The sequence below is a fragment of the Acipenser ruthenus genome, chromosome 3, assembly GCF_902713425.1.
Source record: "Acipenser ruthenus chromosome 3, fAciRut3.2 maternal haplotype, whole genome shotgun sequence".
NCBI lineage: Eukaryota > Metazoa > Chordata > Actinopteri > Acipenseriformes > Acipenseridae > Acipenser > Acipenser ruthenus.
This window is the reverse complement of record NC_081191.1, coordinates 6,531,272-6,549,882: the sequence shown is the minus strand read 5'-3', so window position 1 is coordinate 6,549,882 and position 18,611 is coordinate 6,531,272. Positions and strand designations below refer to the sequence as shown.

At 34.9% G+C, this 18,611-nt stretch overlaps 3 protein-coding genes across 3 annotated transcripts; all 3 read right to left on the bottom strand.

Annotated features, from left to right (window-relative positions):
- Positions 1 to 1,612: 1,612 nt before the first annotated feature.
- Positions 1,613 to 3,744, bottom strand: LOC117394198 (homeobox protein Hox-A7-like). The gene is made up of 2 exons (XM_033992274.3): positions 2,515 to 3,744; positions 1,613 to 1,903 (listed from the first exon to the last, which is right to left on the bottom strand). Exons 1-2 carry the CDS (start codon positions 2,891 to 2,893, stop codon positions 1,647 to 1,649), a joined length of 636 nt encoding a protein of 211 aa, XP_033848165.1. The 5' UTR covers positions 2,894 to 3,744; the 3' UTR covers positions 1,613 to 1,646.
- Positions 3,745 to 7,938: 4,194 nt separating this feature from the next.
- Positions 7,939 to 10,700, bottom strand: LOC117394882 (homeobox protein Hox-A9-like). Its single transcript, XM_033993560.3, has 2 exons — positions 9,727 to 10,700; positions 7,939 to 9,172 (listed from the first exon to the last, which is right to left on the bottom strand). The coding sequence occupies exons 1-2, from the start codon at positions 10,259 to 10,261 to the stop codon at positions 8,934 to 8,936; spliced, it is 774 nt and encodes a 257-aa protein (XP_033849451.1). The 5' UTR covers positions 10,262 to 10,700; the 3' UTR covers positions 7,939 to 8,933.
- Positions 9,067 to 17,814, bottom strand: LOC117394919 (homeobox protein Hox-A10-like). The gene is made up of 3 exons (XM_033993657.3): positions 17,008 to 17,814; positions 13,980 to 16,249; positions 9,067 to 9,172 (listed from the first exon to the last, which is right to left on the bottom strand). The coding sequence occupies exons 1-2, from the start codon at positions 17,789 to 17,791 to the stop codon at positions 15,975 to 15,977; spliced, it is 1,059 nt and encodes a 352-aa protein (XP_033849548.3). The 5' UTR covers positions 17,792 to 17,814; the 3' UTR covers positions 9,067 to 9,172; positions 13,980 to 15,974.
- Positions 17,815 to 18,611: the final 797 nt, after the last annotated feature.

Sequence of the window (18,611 nt, the reverse complement as noted above, 5' to 3'; positions counted from 1 at the left end):
AATACTATACATGATGCATCATTTCAATCAACTGTATTGAACATACTTTTTGTTTCTGCTTGGGGCACCTGTTTTAAATAAAGGCTGTGATCTATATTATAAATAAATAAATAATTAAATAAATAAATAAATACAAAAATCTGGTTGTTTCTTATGCTAAGTGTAGAAGCATACAATGTGTTGTGATATAATGAACTATGGAAATACTGAGTGTGTGTTGTGAGATAATGAACTATGAAAATACTGAGTGTGTGCTGTGAGATAATGAACTATGGAAATACTGAGTGTGTGCTGTGAGATAATGAAATATGAAAATACTGAATGTGTGTTGTGAGACAATGAGAAACACTAAAGACAATGCAAGCTATAATGTTTATTCAATGTGTACAGCATTGCGCACAAACAAGATCCCCAGTGTGTTTTGAAAATACAGACAAGACATCGGCAAAAATCATACCATCAAACGACATTATCAGAATAAATATTGTATTTTACAATATTGCACGAGTATGAGTGCTCTTTGGGTGTTTTACAATACGCTTCACAAAGAACGTTATTAAATAAAACAACTAAAACTCTTCTGACACAAGAAATAATTACGTTTAACAAATTTTCCTTCGCTGCAGTTTCGATCTGCATGTAACAACAAATATATAAACATGCCATTAGCAAATTAAACGATTAATATATTGACACCTCACACGAGTAAAGTTTCAGTAAATATATAGCAACCCGCGTACAGCCCCTAACGAAATAAAAACACGCATATTCATGTTGGCAAACACGTTTATTTTTTAGATCACTACATTACTACACTTCACAAGAAAATTACGCAACATACAAACACACTTAGAAACGCTGCATGCCAATCTATTCCTATAATAATGTATATATTAAACAGACACATCGAAAAAAATATATTTAGCCTGACACTATGACATATAACAAAAATGAAATATTTTTTAAAAGAATGTTCAAATAGTATGCAAATTAAAGCTACATGCAGTTTATTGTTATAATAGAGCGAAGCATAATTACTAGAAATATATCTTCATAAGATATCAATTGATTCTGCATGGATACGATATTTCACACATACAATGTTTTAAAGAAAGTAGGTAGCTGCTCTGATTAACAAAGGCATTTAGGAATGTTACTGAATTGGAAGTGAAAACATATTGCCCAAACCCTTGTTTTTCAAAATTAATAACATAATAGGTAGGTTTTGCGTTAACTTAATGCACATACCCTAAAACCTGAAGACCACTTAAGAAATAGGTAGTTTCATTTAGTGCCATCCTCTCTCGGTCTAGATGCAATTCTTTTATTCTACAGACATTTTTCAAATTATTTTCAAAATGATTTAATACAACATTGTTTTTAAAAGATTATTATTATTATTGTTTAATATAAAGCCTGTCAACTATGAAATGTAACTCTATTGAATATATATATATATATATATATATATATATATATATATATATATATAATACAATAAAATATTTATAAGCATTTTCTAACAATTAAGCAACTTATTCAATCACGTTTAGTTTGTCTGTTAAAAGCAATTCTTTAGAAAATGCCCGTTCATATGTATTCTTTTTACAACGTTATTATTATTCAGATACGATTCTTTTTTTTTTTTATGATCCCTCCTCTTCGTCTTTCACTTCAGTTGTTGCTGTCGTTGCTGTGCTGGGGCTCTCATCATTGTGTTCTTTCTTCCATTTCATCCTTCTGTTCTGAAACCAGATTTTGATTTGCCTCTCTGTGAGGCACAGGGCATGAGCGATCTCAACCCGCCTCCTGCGCGTCAGATAGCGGCTGAAGTGGAACTCTTTCTCGAGCTCCAGTGTCTGGTACCGAGTGTAAGTCTGTCTCCCACGCTTTCTATCACCACCTGACAAAAAATAAAATTAAATAAAATACAGTTTTAAAAGCAATACGTTCGCTAAACATTCGTATCAAATGAACCATAAAGTGTATTATTCTTTTCTGAAATAAAAAAAAAAAACTTAAAGAAAACAAATACATTTTAAAAAATTAAAAAATAAAGGTAGGCTGCTTGATTATATCCAAATGCACCGTTTTATTTATTTATTTTAAGTGAAAGATGAAAAAGTAAAATTAAATCAAACACATGTAAGCAAGTCACCCACAAACAGAGAAGCGACATTTAAATTCTGTTTGTATTATTATTATTTTATTTTTTATGATTATTATTTTTCTTTAATTTGGTGGGTTTAATTCAAAATGAGAATACGGGCTTTTACAAGAAAATGTATAAACAAACCACTGAACTTTAAAGCAACGGAAGTGAAATGCATTTACGAGGATGGAACTCATTATATGCGCAATAAAAGTTTTATGATACTCATTTACATACAATGCCACGGGCTTTCAAGGCAAAAGCAGCCGGGCAATAATTAAAACCATAAAGCCTATACCCTCGGTGACTGTAGAGGAGAATGTACATTTACAGACTGCTCTTAATCCATACATTGATCATACCTGAAGTTCTCATCCACGGATACATCTGGAAATGTCCTTCACATCGGGGGTTGAGGGTAGCAGGATCCGTTCTTTCGCAATTGGGTTTGCTCGCCTCATTGTACAGAACAGGAATGTTCTGATCGAGGGAGTTGCAGTGGAGGTTGTAGGCTTCTGAGCCTAGGTTATACCCAGACGTGAACACAGAGTGGTTCTGGTAGATTGCATTATTCACATTGTACAAACCAGGCAAGCAGGAAGAAAAGGCTCCAGTCCCCGGTGCATACCCGGATCTCTGCGTGCTGGATGTGAAAGAGGAAGAAGTCGGGTCTACATTTTGAAAAAGGGAAGTCCCCGCAGTATATTTGCTAAAAAGAGAATTCACATAATAAGAACTCATAATTTTGGCCGGTGATTTGTTGGCCGGGACTCTTCGCTGTCCTTTTTACGAGGTATATAAATGACAGCATTGCACCCCAGATTTACACCAAACCCCATTTTCCTCAGGACTAACCTAGTTTGTTCACGTGACTTATCCTTGTGACTATGGCATCCAATGGTTACCTGCAGAACCACTGGAGGAGATTATAGCAGTGGAAATTAGCACAAAAAGTACATTTAAATATAATGGATCCGGCTAAATGCAGGCGGTTATTTCGCGTGTACGTTATAAAACGTGTAAGTTTTTTCGCGTGTCAGTTATATATCTAACAGTAGGTCATATAGTGCCTAGTCATTATCTTAGTGGCCTTAAATCCAAATAAGTAGGGATCATAACATTAAAAATGTAAGGAAACAATACCCGATGTTACATGTAGCCTATATATCAAGGATGAATGTAAAGCTATGAGGCCCTACTTACCCAGCCGTGTGCTAGGTATACAGTGTGTACGTTCTCCTGCTTCACATTATGAAATGTGAAAGTCACACTAGTAATTCACATTTCTATAAAGACACACATCAGGTTTTATAGACACCAATAGGACCTCTTTAGTATTTAAAGCATATTTTACATTTCTACCACGACGTGTATTTTTGTGATAAAATTAAGATACTCTTTTCAGGATAAAATTTAAATTGCAATACATGGTTTACAGTCATTTATTTCAGAGTTCCCTGCAACTTTCAACCGAATTCGAAACAGCAGAGAACACACTTCATGAAATCCCTAACTTACACATAGGCTGGGACCAACTCAAAACTTTGATAATCGCACTTAACAAAACTGTATTTAATAGCGTTTTCTTTTTGTGAGTAGAAGAAATAAGATACTTACAAAAAAAAAGCTATTAAATACAGTTTTATTAAGTGTGATTAGCGGGTTGTCAAAGTTCTGATTTGGTCCCAGCTATAATATAATATAATATAATATAATATAATATAATATAATATAATATAATATAATATAATATAATGTTTATTCCTAACCCTATGTAAATGCATGCTTTTTGAGCCCACTTATAAGTAACAATACTGGTGATGACTCCTGTTTTACATTGTAAGTAAACCCTAACCCTTAACTGCTAAAGACGCAAACACATGAACAGTAGATACATGCACAGATAACTGGCTCTGTTCACAGTAGATACATGCACAAATACCTGGCTCTGTTCACAGTTAATACATGCACAATACCTGGCTCTGTTCACAGTAGATACTTGTACAAATACCTGGCTCTGTTCACAGATACATGTACAAATACCTGGCTCTATTCACAGTAGATACATGCACAAATACCTCGCTCTGTTCACAGTGTTTCACAAGTTTTCCATTCGTTTTTCTTACTAATCCTCGGTACGCTGCAGTTTTAAATACTGTCATAAAATTCCCAGCAGCCAAATGAATTGGTTTTCAGTGAAGCTCTGTTCTTTCCACGGTCTAATCCTGAACCGGAAAGACTAACTACAGAATAAAGGCTCTCCCCACCCAGCTATATAGCACATCATAAACATTAATGAGAGCAAATGCATTCCTTTAGCGACCCCAGCAAACCAGTACGGCTGCTAAGACTTTCGAGTCTTTCTCGTTTGCGGCTGATGATTAAAACTATGCACCACGTTTTGTTTGTGCGTCTGTAAAAATGTGCTCGTGTTGCACAAAGAAAAATAAGGGCTCGTAGTGATTTTCACTTGCTATAGGTCTGTATTCTCCTGAGAACATCTAACCAAAAACTGTTTTATTCTTCTAAACCACACTTTCAGGGTTACAATGAGTATTCTTAATAAGTACTTTATTTATTAAATGCATGGGAATATAATTCAAATAATAGCGCTTTAATTATTTAAAGTGTTGCCCATATGTCTTTGTGAGAGGGGTTAATGCAGGAAATTAAGACTATATATATATATATATATATATATATATATATATATATATATATATATATATATATATATATAAACCTTTTGACGCCAAACCAGTCCTCAAAGGGGTACAGATGCTACACAAATGATTTGCGTAATTAACAATATAAAGATATATAAAAATTCATTGAATGTTCTCTATGAAAATCTGTTATTTTTTTTATTTATTTTTTTAAATATATTTTTTATGTTTGTTTAGCTAAGCTAATAGTTTGCTTCGGTTTTGACAAATACATTTTTGTCCAGATAATAATTCCAGCATTTACATTCCGTTTCAAAATTGAAATACATAAAATGGAAGAAGAGAGTAAAATATCTGAACACCCAACAGCAATAAGCTTTTTTAAAAACGTTTATTGTATGTTTTGTCCAAATCATTTCTGCGATTTTTATTCATTTTAAAATGCATGTCAATAACTTTTACAATACATAACGCTCTTTTGCTACAAAATTATCAGTGCTAGTTATATCAGCGATTACATTAAGGCAGCTTTGTTTGTCATCTCCATCCATATTAAAATATATGAAAGCCGGGGATATACTGTTGTCTAGAATAAAAAAAAGATAATTGATCATTTGTTTAAGAAGATAATCGTTTAATTTGCTTCTTGATATTTTTAATACGGTCCATATTATATGAATACTATATCAAAGAAAATAGCAGCCTATACATAACCTAACAATACAAATTATATTTACTTTCAGAAAGCGAAACCGGGAAGGCAACATTTGCATTAACACAGTATTATGAGAAGAGAAGTCATAAATAAGAACATATGATCTACACAGTTACCTACAACATAAACAAACAAACAAAAAAAAACAAGCTAACACAGTAAAAAAAATAATAATAAAGACACGAGAGAGGTTTATCCACGCGCAAGCACTTCATGGATCATTCATAAAATATTTAACAGATGTGGACTCTATAATCAAAATTTAGATTATGTTTAAATTTGTCGGGTTATCAAATACGATTCAAATTACCTTATGTAACAATAATAATAATAATAATAATAATAATAATAATAATAATAATAATAATACATAATTTTCTGTTTGTCGTAAATGTTTTGTGTTAGAAATGTTTTTGTTTTTCTTCTAATACATGTATGTTAGTTCCTCGAGTTGAGTTGAGTTCCATTAGCCTAATATATTTTTTCTTTCAATGTTGTCTTTTTGGTCCTGCTTCAAATTGTTTTATTACAAGATTAATATGTGTGTGTGTGTGTGTGTGTGTGTGTGTGTGTGTGTGTGTGTGTGTGTGCAGTGTGTGTGCGTGCGTGCGTGCGTGCGTGCGTGCGTGCGTGCGTGTGTGTATAATTATTTTGAGAATCCACTGCCAACCGGCTCACTATTTCTTAACAAGCATAGGCCTCTTTAAAAAAAAAAAAAAAAAAAAAAAAAAACACGAATCCCTAAATATTTTAAGAGGTTCACAATATTTTGGTGGAATAGTGCTGCCATCTACCGTTCGTATGTGGTAATAGCAAGGAATTCCAACTGCCCAAACAGGCGTTGCCTTTATAACATCAGTAAAGCGCATGAGCTCCAAAAAATGTACAAATTGTATTTAAACAAAACTATTGGCACATATAAAAACATATATCTGAAAAAAGATTAGGACGAGTTGGGTGACGGCTTCAATGGCATTTGGTGCAGGTACAACAAAGACATAGAGCATATCTCTAGGGCCCAGTTGGAAGCGGTCAATAAAGAAAGTTATTTCCGCCGGCCTTTTGTCTAACCCCGCAGAAAACAACAAATGGATGGTCTATTCTGGAAACAACCTAATTGTAGCTGGACGGTTGTAAACTAATTAAAAGTCGAATTCCAGACAGTATTCCAGACCCTTCGTTTTATTGCACAAGTCTCTGTACAAGTCTTTGAAGTGTCTTCCGTCTGCAACATAGGGCCAGTTTCAGCCCGAATGAAATTGCATTCAGTAGTTTCTTGTATTCTTTTAAATTAGGCTTCATTTAAGTGTGAGATTAGACGTAATTTCAATCCATGTACACGCAACGCTGGCGTCGTGTATATTGCAGGTCTTTCGACCCTGGAGCGTTTTGCACCCCATAAACGGTTACAGTAGCAATGTTATTTTATTGCTGTGTAGGGCTAGCAACATCCTCTGCTAAGACTCGCAGCTATCTGCTTAGGGCAGTCCGGAATCCAAGAGGACAACATTTAGCAATGTGTGTCTCTTGAACACTGGGGTTTGTTTGTTTGTTTGTTTGTTTGTTTGTTTGTTTGTTTGTTTGTTTGTTTGTTTGTTTTGTTCTGCCCAAATAGGTAATGTTGTTGAAGCTGACACCCTGGGATCCTTCAAGAAGCTGCTTGATGAGATTCTGGGATCAATAAGCTACTAACAACCAAACAAGCAAGATGGGCTGAATGGCCTCCTCTCATTTGTAATCTTTTTTTTTATGTTCTTAAATCTAAATGCCGCAGTCAAACTTAATATAGGAACAATAGGAACTATAACTATATATCGAACTTTTAAAAACCTATATTTAATCTTCACAATTTTAACTATTACTGATAATTCGACGCCCGTATGAATTGTGGATTGTGTTGTTTACAGAATGGTGGATTCTATGTGATTCTACAGTATTTAAGATTTCCATTACACGAGAGTAGATGTTAAAACTTCATGCTGATTTGAACTCGGCTCTCGCCAAGATAAGCACCAACTAAGAAGCAGTTCCTATAATCGCATTGTTTTAAAAACATTTTTAAAATCAGTTTTATTAGATTACTGTGCAGACCGCCAAGATTATCAATGCTGAAAGCCAGTTTGAGATAGCAGCCTGTTGTAGGCAATTATTCATTCTTTCTTTCTTTCTTTCTTTCTTTCTTTCTTTCTTTCTTTCTTTCTTTCATTTTAAACACACGCACATACATCCAGTTATTATTATTATTATTATTATTATTATTATTATTATTATTATTATTTTTATTATTATTAATTTATTAATTTATTAATTTATTAATTTATTAATTTATTTAACCATTTTAGTGCCAAATAATGTAATTTCAAGAAATGTCAAGAAATGATCATGCATTTAGGAGCAATCGAAGAACACCGGAACATCATTGTGTTGAAAGTGACTGATAAATGAATACCCATGGACATTTTGGGAAGGCACAACCTTTTATTAAAATACAAACGGAACTACATTGGAAAACATAAACGTTTTGTCAACAGGCCACGAGGTAATCTTTCCAGAATGTATACAGTGTTTTCTTACAAACAAAAGTGGTTTAATCTATACACACGCGTCAAAGCATTCAGCCTTGCTCAATAACGTCACGAATAAAACATTACATCTATGTAAGCCTTTCAAATATTTTATGCTTATTTTTTTTACATGAATAAGGTAGTTCAATTAAATTACATATATGTAGTCAAAAACATCTAACATTTGTTCAGTGTTACATAAATAATATCAAAGTATTTGTTCCATTTTATCCTTAAGAGACAGCATATCAAGTTATTCTGCATTCAGTTAAATACGTTATTTTAAATAGGTGCGACAACATGCACCCCATACATTTGTTAGCATATCTCATTACTTGCATTATGTTTGCTAGTTTTATTTATAACACCCACTTATTCTTATTTACAATAGTTTAGTTTCAGCGACGCTTTCCTCATTCCCAACCTGAGTTAAATCGAGATGTAGTTTCCACAATCACAACAGGCTCAACACCAGAACACAAATGTCCAATCACACAAACATCGCTACCAGGCTAAGACAGCGTTTTTAGGAGCAGGTAGGTCTGCTGCATTAAAACAAATACAATTCACTACGGTACACAGATCGAACTGAACAGCCCATTACCAAGTTGTGCAGTAAAAGATAGTTTTCATGTAAAGAATATTTAACTTGTAAATCGATTAAAACTCCATACAAACGTCTTGTGAATTCCCTGTACTTTATGAAAGCCAGTTACGTATTCTTTTTATATTTGCCATTAAGGAAATTTGTGCTGATGTCATGAAATGATATGCTATGCCCTCGTTCAACGAGGCCTGCATGGTTTGCATGTTTTGTAGCAACAACTCGACTAATATCACTCGTCTTTCGGCCGATCTTTATTGATTTTCTTCATCTTCATCCTCCTGTTTTGAAACCAGATCTTAACTTGTCTTTCGGTAAGATTTAGCTGTCTTGCCACTTCGTATCTGCGATCTCTGGTGAGATACATGTTAAACAAAAACTCCTTTTCCAACTCTAACGTCTGGTGTTTAGTGTAAGGACAGCGCTTTTTTCTTGTCGAGCTTGCATGCAGCCAGTTGGCAGCAGGATTATCTGAAAAAAGGTTCAAAATTATAAAACAACAGTTTTATACATATTGACATTAACCATTTCACAGGACAATAACCATTAACCATGGCATAGTGCATTATATCACATTTCAGACGACATTATAATTCCATTGATTATTTAATTTTATACAAATAGATAATAAAGAAACAAATACATACAATAAATAAATATACTAAAATTATGAACTACGTTTTCCATATGTTCTAATTGTAAAGGCCGAGTTCCACAGAGTAACAGCTAATGCACCATTATAGAACATCAGACACATTTTCAGTGTTTGTTTTTCCGTCTTGCTTTTATCTTTATTTATTTTATTATTTTAGCATTGTATTATTTTATCAGATTTTATTGAACTTTTTTGCATTTACAAATGTATTCAAAGGACGATTTCATTGACAGCATTTAACACGGTTTGTATCATTTATTTATGTATTTATTTATTTGTTTATTTACTTATTTATTTATTTTAGCACAGATTATTTAGAAAAATATTTAATATCGATTTGCAGAAAGAACGCTCAACACGATAGACTTACTTGGATCTATTTCTTTTTTGTCTTCAACCGCACTATTGTCGGGAAACGCAATTTCACTGGATTTTTTTCCCTGCTCTCCTGAAGAAGACAGGCCAGGATATTCAGACAAAACCAAAGTGTGTGTATCGAAAGTGTTGCAGTCACCTCTCCTGGTCAGCGGCTCGGGTTTAATGTCGTACTGCCTGTTTGGTGGTAATCCGGGGAAAGGCAAAGCTCCGGGCATTGGCTCCAGTAACCAAGAACGCATACACCTTCCATCGGTTTCTCCAGCCGGAGCCTGGTGATGCGCGTACGGGTGATACACCGTGGAAGCATTGCTGGGTGGCTGAGTGTGAACGGGGCTCCAGGTTGTGCTGAATACACAGGGTTTAGGCTGGAAACTACATGGTGTCTGTTCACTGTGCTCAGCCAAAGCTGGTTGCCTTGCCTGTTGAACCACTGGACCAGAGGGATATCTGGACTGTAAGAGATCCTCGCCCTCGTGGATTATAAGAGAGTCTACATAATAATTGGCAAGAGTCCCTGAAGTCGACATTGCAAAAAAACACAGAGCGCGCTATCCTCAGTAAATAAGAAACTGTAGATTTTCAAGTATCTTGGCCTCACAAAGAACTACAGTCAGCTAATAAATTGAACGTTGCCTAACATTCTATTGGGTCCGAATCGTCACGTGATCCCACCAGCAGAACAATAAAGTATATATCAGTCCGCAGACTGCTAAAGGGTCAATGTTCTCCAGTCATAAAAAGTAATATGCTTTTATGCAAAGGGATATTATTATTCGATATGTACAGTGAAGTTTATTTCAATCGTGGCCAAGAGATTAACATCTGAAATGTGTAGAGGAACTTCTAAGGGACTATTTTATGTCATCATTAAAAAAAAAGATTGTTTCTTAGCAGACGCCCTTATGCAGGGCGACTTACAATTGTTACAAGAAATCACATTATTTTTACATACAATTACCCATTTATACAGTTGAGTTTTTACTGGTGCAATCTAGGTAAAGTACCTTGCTAAAGGGTACAGTAGTAGTGTCCCCCTCCGGGGACTGAACCCACGACCCTCCGGTTAAGAGTCCAGAGCCCTAACCACTACTCCACACTGCTGCATTAATCAGTCCATCAGAAGCTTTTTGTTCTAAAGAATAAATTAAAATCGTTAACCTTCATATAAATTGAGCGCGCGAATGAAGCACAAACAGATTATTTGTTGAAAATGTTCAGTGTATAAGCGCGAATTCACCTTGTTGTTTCTGTGTATTTTTAAAATTATTATTATTATTATTATTATTATTATTATTATTATTATTATTATTATTATTATTATTATTATTATTATTATTCCACGGTTTTGTGTCTTATTACATATATGTTTCCTTTTTTATGTTCAGGGCCAGTTAAATGTGATGGCTCTCCTGGTGTTCAATTATTTTGTGAAATTGTTTAATATGGGCGTGGGAACTGCATTCAGGTTTATGGAGAGACTGCAAAACAATTTGTTTCGATGCCAGTTTTAATATGTGGTGTGCACTTTGAAATGGGCGCAGAATTCCGTTTTCACATTCCAAAACAAACAGATGTAACAAGCCTGCTGATATATAAAAGAGCACATGAATGTAACTTCTGTTATTTCACAATTTAAATATGGAATTTAAACAGGAGGCACACATGGTTTTAACACCAAATTAACAAATACCCTCCCCTCTATTAAAGATGTATAAATAAGGTACGATTTAGTTTAAATGTTTTAACCCAAGTTTTATATTTTCTATTGTTTCATTGTTTTTATATTCTTAATACATACGTTATATGTCTATTGATTACGTTTTTGTATAGGTATATACGGACCAGTTTGTTTGTCTCTTGTTGCATTTGTAGCTTATAATCAACGCTCACTTTAAAAGAAAATATGTTCTAATTAACAAACCTAGTCAACATTCTAACACCAATCTAGCCGACTTCCACGATATTCTGTTATTATGTGTTTATGGTGATTGGGTTAAACGTCTCTTTATGCTACTTTGAATTTAGAAATTACATTCATTAATTTTTATTTTATTTTTGATGTTGTTGTTGTTGTTGTTGTTGTTGTTGTTGTTGTTGTTGTTGTTGTTTCTTTTGTCTATTTGCGAAATTACCTCGGCTGGACACAGAAGAGGAGCGGAGGGTTATATGGGACTAAATCACTGTGATTCGACCTATATCAAGTGCGGTGTTTAAAACCCAGTATATTATTATTATTATTATTATTATTATTATTATTATTATTATTATTATTATTATTATTATTATTATTATTATACAGTGCTGGCGGCATATAATCATATACAGAATTTACAACAGAGACAAACAAGCAAACTAAAGAAAACATGACGCACACATTATTCAAACGATTCGGACACATTAACGCAATTGTTCTGCACTGCAATAATAAATAAAAATAACATATATTTGGTAATTATTTTAAAAAAGGTAAGCCTGCTGGAAAACATTAGGCTATATAAATATACACATAAACAGAACACGACAAATATTGCAAAATATACATACAGAATAATATACATTTACATAACATGTTACAGTCCACTGAGAAATCCACGACCGCTTTTCTTTGAATAAACTGTAAGTTAGTTATTTTAATGCGTCGTTCATAATAGGGCCAATTTAAAAATACTATAACTATAAAAAGAGAAAACGTGAAGCTTGAATTGGAAAACACATCACATTTTATTCTGAGCATTATTTTAAAAGATGAAATATTACACTGTTTATTGTCAAATAATAAAGCTAAGTGTGGAAAAAAAATGCAAATAAATACGAATATACAATGCGTGCAATTACGGTTATAAAACTGATCACAACGCACGAACACCGGAGATGATAATAATACATAGCCTTGCAAAATATAAACTATGAGGAAATCACTGGTACCGTTCAATTTTCTACATACAAATTACAAATCACAATTCTACAGCTGTGTTTTTGGTACCCAAGGACATAACTGAGTTTATTGAATGCTATTGACTATACACCTTTGATATCAGAAATATGCTTAAATCTACAGTTTATTTTGACACATAAAATGAATGTAACATTCTACAAATACATAAATACAAACAAAACATTGACAGTGTGTTTTATGGCGACACACCAGGTTTTGTACCCTGGGCAATACAGTTAATTGGTATTGTAGACTGAACGGAGATTGCGTGCTGTTAAGTCAGTTGAATGGTTATTTGCGTATTTTGTCAGATAACCAGCCTGTCTCCTCTAAACATCTGCAATAAAGGCCCTGTCTGCTGTTGTGTTTAGTGTGTTACACTGCAGGTCCCGACGACGCTTTCCTGGCAGTCCAGCGAGGGCGCTGTTGTACATTTGGTTCCTCAGGCAACTTGGAGCCATGCTAAGTGCAATGATCATAACCGAGGCCTTGTGACTCTGTAAGGATTAGCGAATGTTTAAAACAAATGGCCTATTGACGTTCGTCTTTTTTTTCTTCTTTTTCTGAAAAGACATGTGTTATATCAGACAACAAACCTGAAGCTGGGCTTCTATTTAACCCCTCGTACCGGTCGTGCACATTTGCAGTTTTAAATGGGAACTGAGCATATTGATGTATATTTTGTTTGTTTGTTTTCGTTGTTTTTTTTAACACCATATTCTTAAACAAAATATTACAATTTACACCTTGTGATTTAAAAAAAGCAAACAATTATGATATTAATATTACTGACATAATACACGTTAAAGTAAATGCTCTGCATGCATGCTGATGAGTTTAACTGGAGCAATTGAGACAGTTCCGTGTTGTAGGGAAAGAAAATGGAGCCCCAACAACATGAGACTACCTAAATCACACAGCAGTCCTTCAAAGCATTTCTTTTGTTTCCACAATAAGAACACATAGAAATAAAAGAGAACAACAAAGTTCTCGTGATAATCCCGAACTCTCTGACAAATGATCGCTTGGTAGTCCCCACTTCATTTCACAGATCCTATCAATCATAGATTATGTTGGCCTCTACACATTTTAACCATGTATTGAACTGATTTTTAATGAGATCTAACCATGCTATATTAGTAAATAAACGTATTTCCATGTGGATACATATAAACTGGTACGGCACTCCAATTGAATATGCCCTATATATTAAAAGACACAAAATATATTTAAAAAAAAACACTTGTGGTTTAATTTTCTTCCAATTAAAAGAGGAAAGGCATAACAGCCCGTCCTCTCTGTGGGCTCACCTTTTCCGACGCTCTTTTCCCGCAGATTAAGTTAAGTGTTCCTGCATTCGAAAGATCCACCATCAGTTCCAGGCTCAAAGGAACTCAATTTCCTCAAGTTAAGCAATGTAATGTGCTTCCTCTTTCTCTGCAGCTTTCACTCAACTGAAACCAGTCGCCCAAGACAGCAACAATCCAGATATACTAGCTAGTCATAAAACTTAACAAAAGCCGACAAACCTAACAGCACTATTGCTATATGGCCCAGACAAATTACGACCGTCTAGGTAATATTTAAATGGCTTTCCAACTGTAATTGCGGGCAGTAGGCAGCTGTAAACAATGTGCAAGACTAGAACAAATTCTCAAAAACACGTCTGTTACACAGGTTGTCAAAAAAGATATTCGTTAAATGCATAACACCACACACACACAGACACACACAGACACACACACAGACACACAGACACAGACACACACAGACACAGACACACAGACACACACAGACACACACAGACACAGACACACACACACAGACACACAGACACACAGACACAGACACACACAGACACACACAGACATAGACACACAGACACACACAGACACAGACACACACACACACACACACACACACACAGACACACACACACACACAGACACACACGTTTAAAATTTGAAGAGGGAAAACTGCTGCGTACTAAAAGGTGCAGAATCTAAAAGAAAAATGTAATGTAGGCACGCAAAAATGTGAAGAATTGATAAACATCTATTATATCAGGACGTTTCGAACTACTTCTTCAGCTGGATGGAAAAATCAGTGCTATGAGATTTGTGGGATACAAATGCAGCCATGGCGCAAAAAGAACGCGAATTCATTTTCAAATTAAACACTTTAAACCCTCTTGGAATGAATATTCTATTCTGAAGTCATTATCCAGAACTTTTCTTTTAAAAGACAGCTTGTTTGTAACAACAGCTTGTTTACAACCGTGCTTTTTGCATCCAGCTGAAGAAGAACTTGCAGACCGAAACGTCCAGATATTATAGATTAGATAGATAGATAGATAGATAGATAGATAGATAGATAGATAGATAGATAGATAGATAGATAGATAGATAGATAGGATAACATAAACGGTTGTAGCGAATCAGTGCTTTAGGAAAAGTCGGTTTACAAAAGAAATAAACCTGTTCAAAAACAGTGTATAGAGCTGATCATTCATTAATAATGCCAGACATATCTGCTTTCATTATAATACCACCACCATTATTTTATTATACCACAATAAGTGACCATTACTTTTCACAGTATAGAATGAATAACAATCTTTTTTTTTTCTTGGTCTATATTTTTCTGAACCAAGCACATGTTTTTCCATTGGCAGAAACAGAAACATGGCAAATTGAACATTATAAAGTCTGCCTTTCAATGGCAACGCCATAGTCAAAAGTGTTTATATACACGCAACAACTGGGTTGTATACGCAAATATCTGCATAGCATTATGCTAACATGTCTAGTTAAAGCCTCATCCTTTTGTGAGATGACGTATTAGATTTCTGGTATATGCTCAGTGTTATTCTACACACTCACTTGATCTTTATATTGAAAATAAAGACATCTACCTCCCTTATATCCATGCATCTCATTTCATTTCAGTCGAAATTTGAACCTAATCTAGTAAATAGAGTAAACATCTAATTGAAATCAATCCAATTAAGTCCTTTGGAAATTATTTGGTTTTTGAAAAACTTCCCATGATGTTTAATATTTCATAGCCCACAATTTAAAAATAATGATAAAAAAAGTAAAATAATATAAAATAGACCCTTGTAAACCACAGACGTAATTCTAAGAAATTATATTCTTCCAATTATTTAACACTTTTACCCACAACATTTCAATTGTAATGATACACAGTCGAGCAGCAACTCGTTTAGGGTGTGTGTGGAAAATGCAGGCAATCTCTCAAGAATTTGAAAAAAAAAGGTAGAAGATAGGCAGCTGTGGAGTTTATCACGAAAAGCTCAAATTCGCGGTGAGCTCGCGAATCCTGTTCTCCCGGCTCATTTTCTTCAGTTTCATTCTTCGGTTCTGAAACCAGATTTTGACTTGTCTGTCAGTCAGGTGGACACAGCGGCTGATCTCTAGGCGCCGCTCTCGAGTCAGGTACATATTGAAAAGGAACTCCTTTTCTAGCTCCAGAGTCTGGTGTTTGGTGTAGGGACACCTTTTCTTCCTTCCACTTTTCGCTGTCAACCAGTTCACAGTGCTTTCACTTTTTGTATCTCCTTGAGAGAAGGGGAAAAAAGTCACATTTTTTGTTTGTTATGTGCCTTTGACTGTAAGCCAGTAGGTATGTGCAAGGCCGGTGTAATTCAATGGAAATTTCAATTTAGTTCTAAATGTATGTTGTTTTTGTCATTCTCGTTTTAACATAGCAATACTAACTGTGTATAACACAATATTAAAAAAATCGTGAATTTTCAGTAGTAACAATGATATAATTGTATGTATAGGCAAATAATGCAATATATATTGTAAAAATAAAAAAGCTAAAAACGTTTTATTCTAACGTTTGGTGTGTAAATTGATGTAGCTTCTATGTGTTTCAAATAGACTACATAAGATAATCTAATACTGAGGAATTTATAGAGCTACACAGCATATACGCTATTCCTTCAAAATGTATGTTATACGTTTTATATATTTGTTTTATGTATTTAGCTTTATAGGCTTATTTATTGGCTGTCTTTAATGTTTACTTTGGAATACTAAGCTAAAATCATATTTAATTTGAGTGGTTCCACTAATGTTATTGTGTTGGTTTTCTAAACTATTCAAAAAAGAACATAACTTGGTCAGAACGTAATCAGAAATGTTAACTTAAGCAATAAACTGTGAAGTGGACGTTAATTTTTACAACAGTGATCACGCCCAAATATAAAAAGGTCACACGGTCAGAATAAACAGCGGTTGTTGCCACATGTGTCACTGAATGTGTCTTTTGATTGTCACCAATCTACCTTTATGACAGTTATTTACCTACCTTTGGTTGATTTGTTTGGACTTGTTTTGCTGTTTTCAGTAGGTTCTGGTGAAGATTCCTCTGCTGCCTGAGAAGCCTGCGTCTCTTCTCTTTGAGAGAGACCAGTTAAATTACTCGAGGAGGCTTCTTTGCCCGCTTTCTTTCCAGCCTCTACCAAAGCAGAAGAAGACGGGGGTGTATCTAAACGAATCTGAGGCTGTAGAAGAAACTGAGAGGTACCGGCTTGAACCCCGTGATAAACCTTGGGATTTGCGTAAGTCTGAGACAGGCGGAAGTAGCCTGGTACAGGCACGGTGCTGCTATCAGTGGCAGAACAGGATCCAGGTATTAGCCTTGAAAAGGAGAGATCCTCTGCCGTTGAACCTTTCGGGCACTTCTCTGACTCATACAGGCAATAAGCACTCTCCTCTTTAATGTTCGGAGAAAAGGAGCAAGGCGCTACCTGCTGCTGGCTCGCAGGTTGCTCCATGCGGCAGGATCGTGGCGGATCTAGCCATACCTCCATCCCCGGCATGTAGGGGCTGGACGTGGGGACCATAGCGTGAGAGTTACCCTCGTTCCGTTTACCCAGTCCAGAAACAAATCCACAATTCGGCAGTACGCAGGACAGCTCTGAAGCTGGTGGCAAGTAGTCACTGCCCTGATAGTAACCCCCACCTCCTTCGCCTCGGCTGCCATTGATCAAGGAGTCTACTAAAAACGAGTTTCCAGCCGGGCTGTCTGAGCATGACATTGTTGTGGTATATTTTGGCGAAGGGAGAAGGCAGCCCTTTCTGGCTGACATTTCTTGTGCAAAACATGCCGATGTGATTAGAGAGAACCCGACTACACTGTCCGAGCTGACAACCAATGAGAGCTCAGGCAGAGCAGCAGCTCCTCCCAAAGTGAACTACGCAATGGCAGGGGTCAGATCCGCCGTCGGTAAAGATCAAAACAAATCAATACACGTTTATATTTCATTTGTTCATTTTGAATATAGAGAATTTCCATTAGGTAATACTCAGAATTACATTCAGAAGGATTACTTCACTGGTTGTACAATTTATCATGTCCACAATTCATATCGGAAGGGTCGGCTACGCTTTGGAATTTTAAAAATATCCTAACCAATATAGTAATTAATCTCAAATATTTGCTATTAAAACCTAAACGTAAGGCCTTCTATGAAAATGGTGCAACGAATAGATTTTTAAAAAAGTTTTTAAATGGTATTTCATAGCAGATGACAAAATGATCAATTGTTACAAGCTGCCGTCAATGAATTATACTATTAAGTTAGTTAATTGAAGGTAATGCATTTCTATAGGTACAGGGTTAAACGTCAGACGTCAGCATTAAACAAAGTACACCAGCTTGAATTGGCAGTTAGCCTAAATGGTGTTTATTTTCAAGTATTACTAAAAATGATACAGTTCATTTTAAGACTGAGTTCAAGTTCCAACTTTGGGACACAGGTTTTCAGACATTTGGGTCTGCAGATTCTGAAGTCTGGAAACTGTTCTGACTTGTTGACAAATAAGCATATATATATATATATATATATATATATATATATATATATATATATATATATATATATATATATATATATATATATATATATA

What these genes read in the sequence shown, in the direction of transcription:
- LOC117394198 (XM_033992274.3), bottom strand. Translation starts at nt 2,893, where the DNA reads ATGAGTTCTTATTATGTGAATTCTCTTTTTAGCAAATATACTGCGGGG. An exon ending in TCCGTGGATGAGAACTTCAG is followed by an intron (nt 1,904 to 2,514) that starts GTATGATCAATG and finishes ATTTTTTGTCAG; the next exon opens with GTGGTGATAGAAAGCGTGGG.
- LOC117394882 (XM_033993560.3), bottom strand. Translation starts at nt 10,261, where the DNA reads ATGTCGACTTCAGGGACTCTTGCCAATTATTATGTAGACTCTCTTATA. An exon ending in CAAAAAAGAAATAGATCCAA is followed by an intron (nt 9,173 to 9,726) that starts GTAAGTCTATCG and finishes ACCTTTTTTCAG; the next exon opens with ATAATCCTGCTGCCAACTGG.
- LOC117394919 (XM_033993657.3), bottom strand. Translation starts at nt 17,791, where the DNA reads ATGTCAGCCAGAAAGGGCTGCCTTCTCCCTTCGCCAAAATATACCACA. An exon ending in TCCAAACAAATCAACCAAAG is followed by an intron (nt 16,250 to 17,007) that starts GTAGGTAAATAA and finishes CCTTCTCTCAAG; the next exon opens with GAGATACAAAAAGTGAAAGC.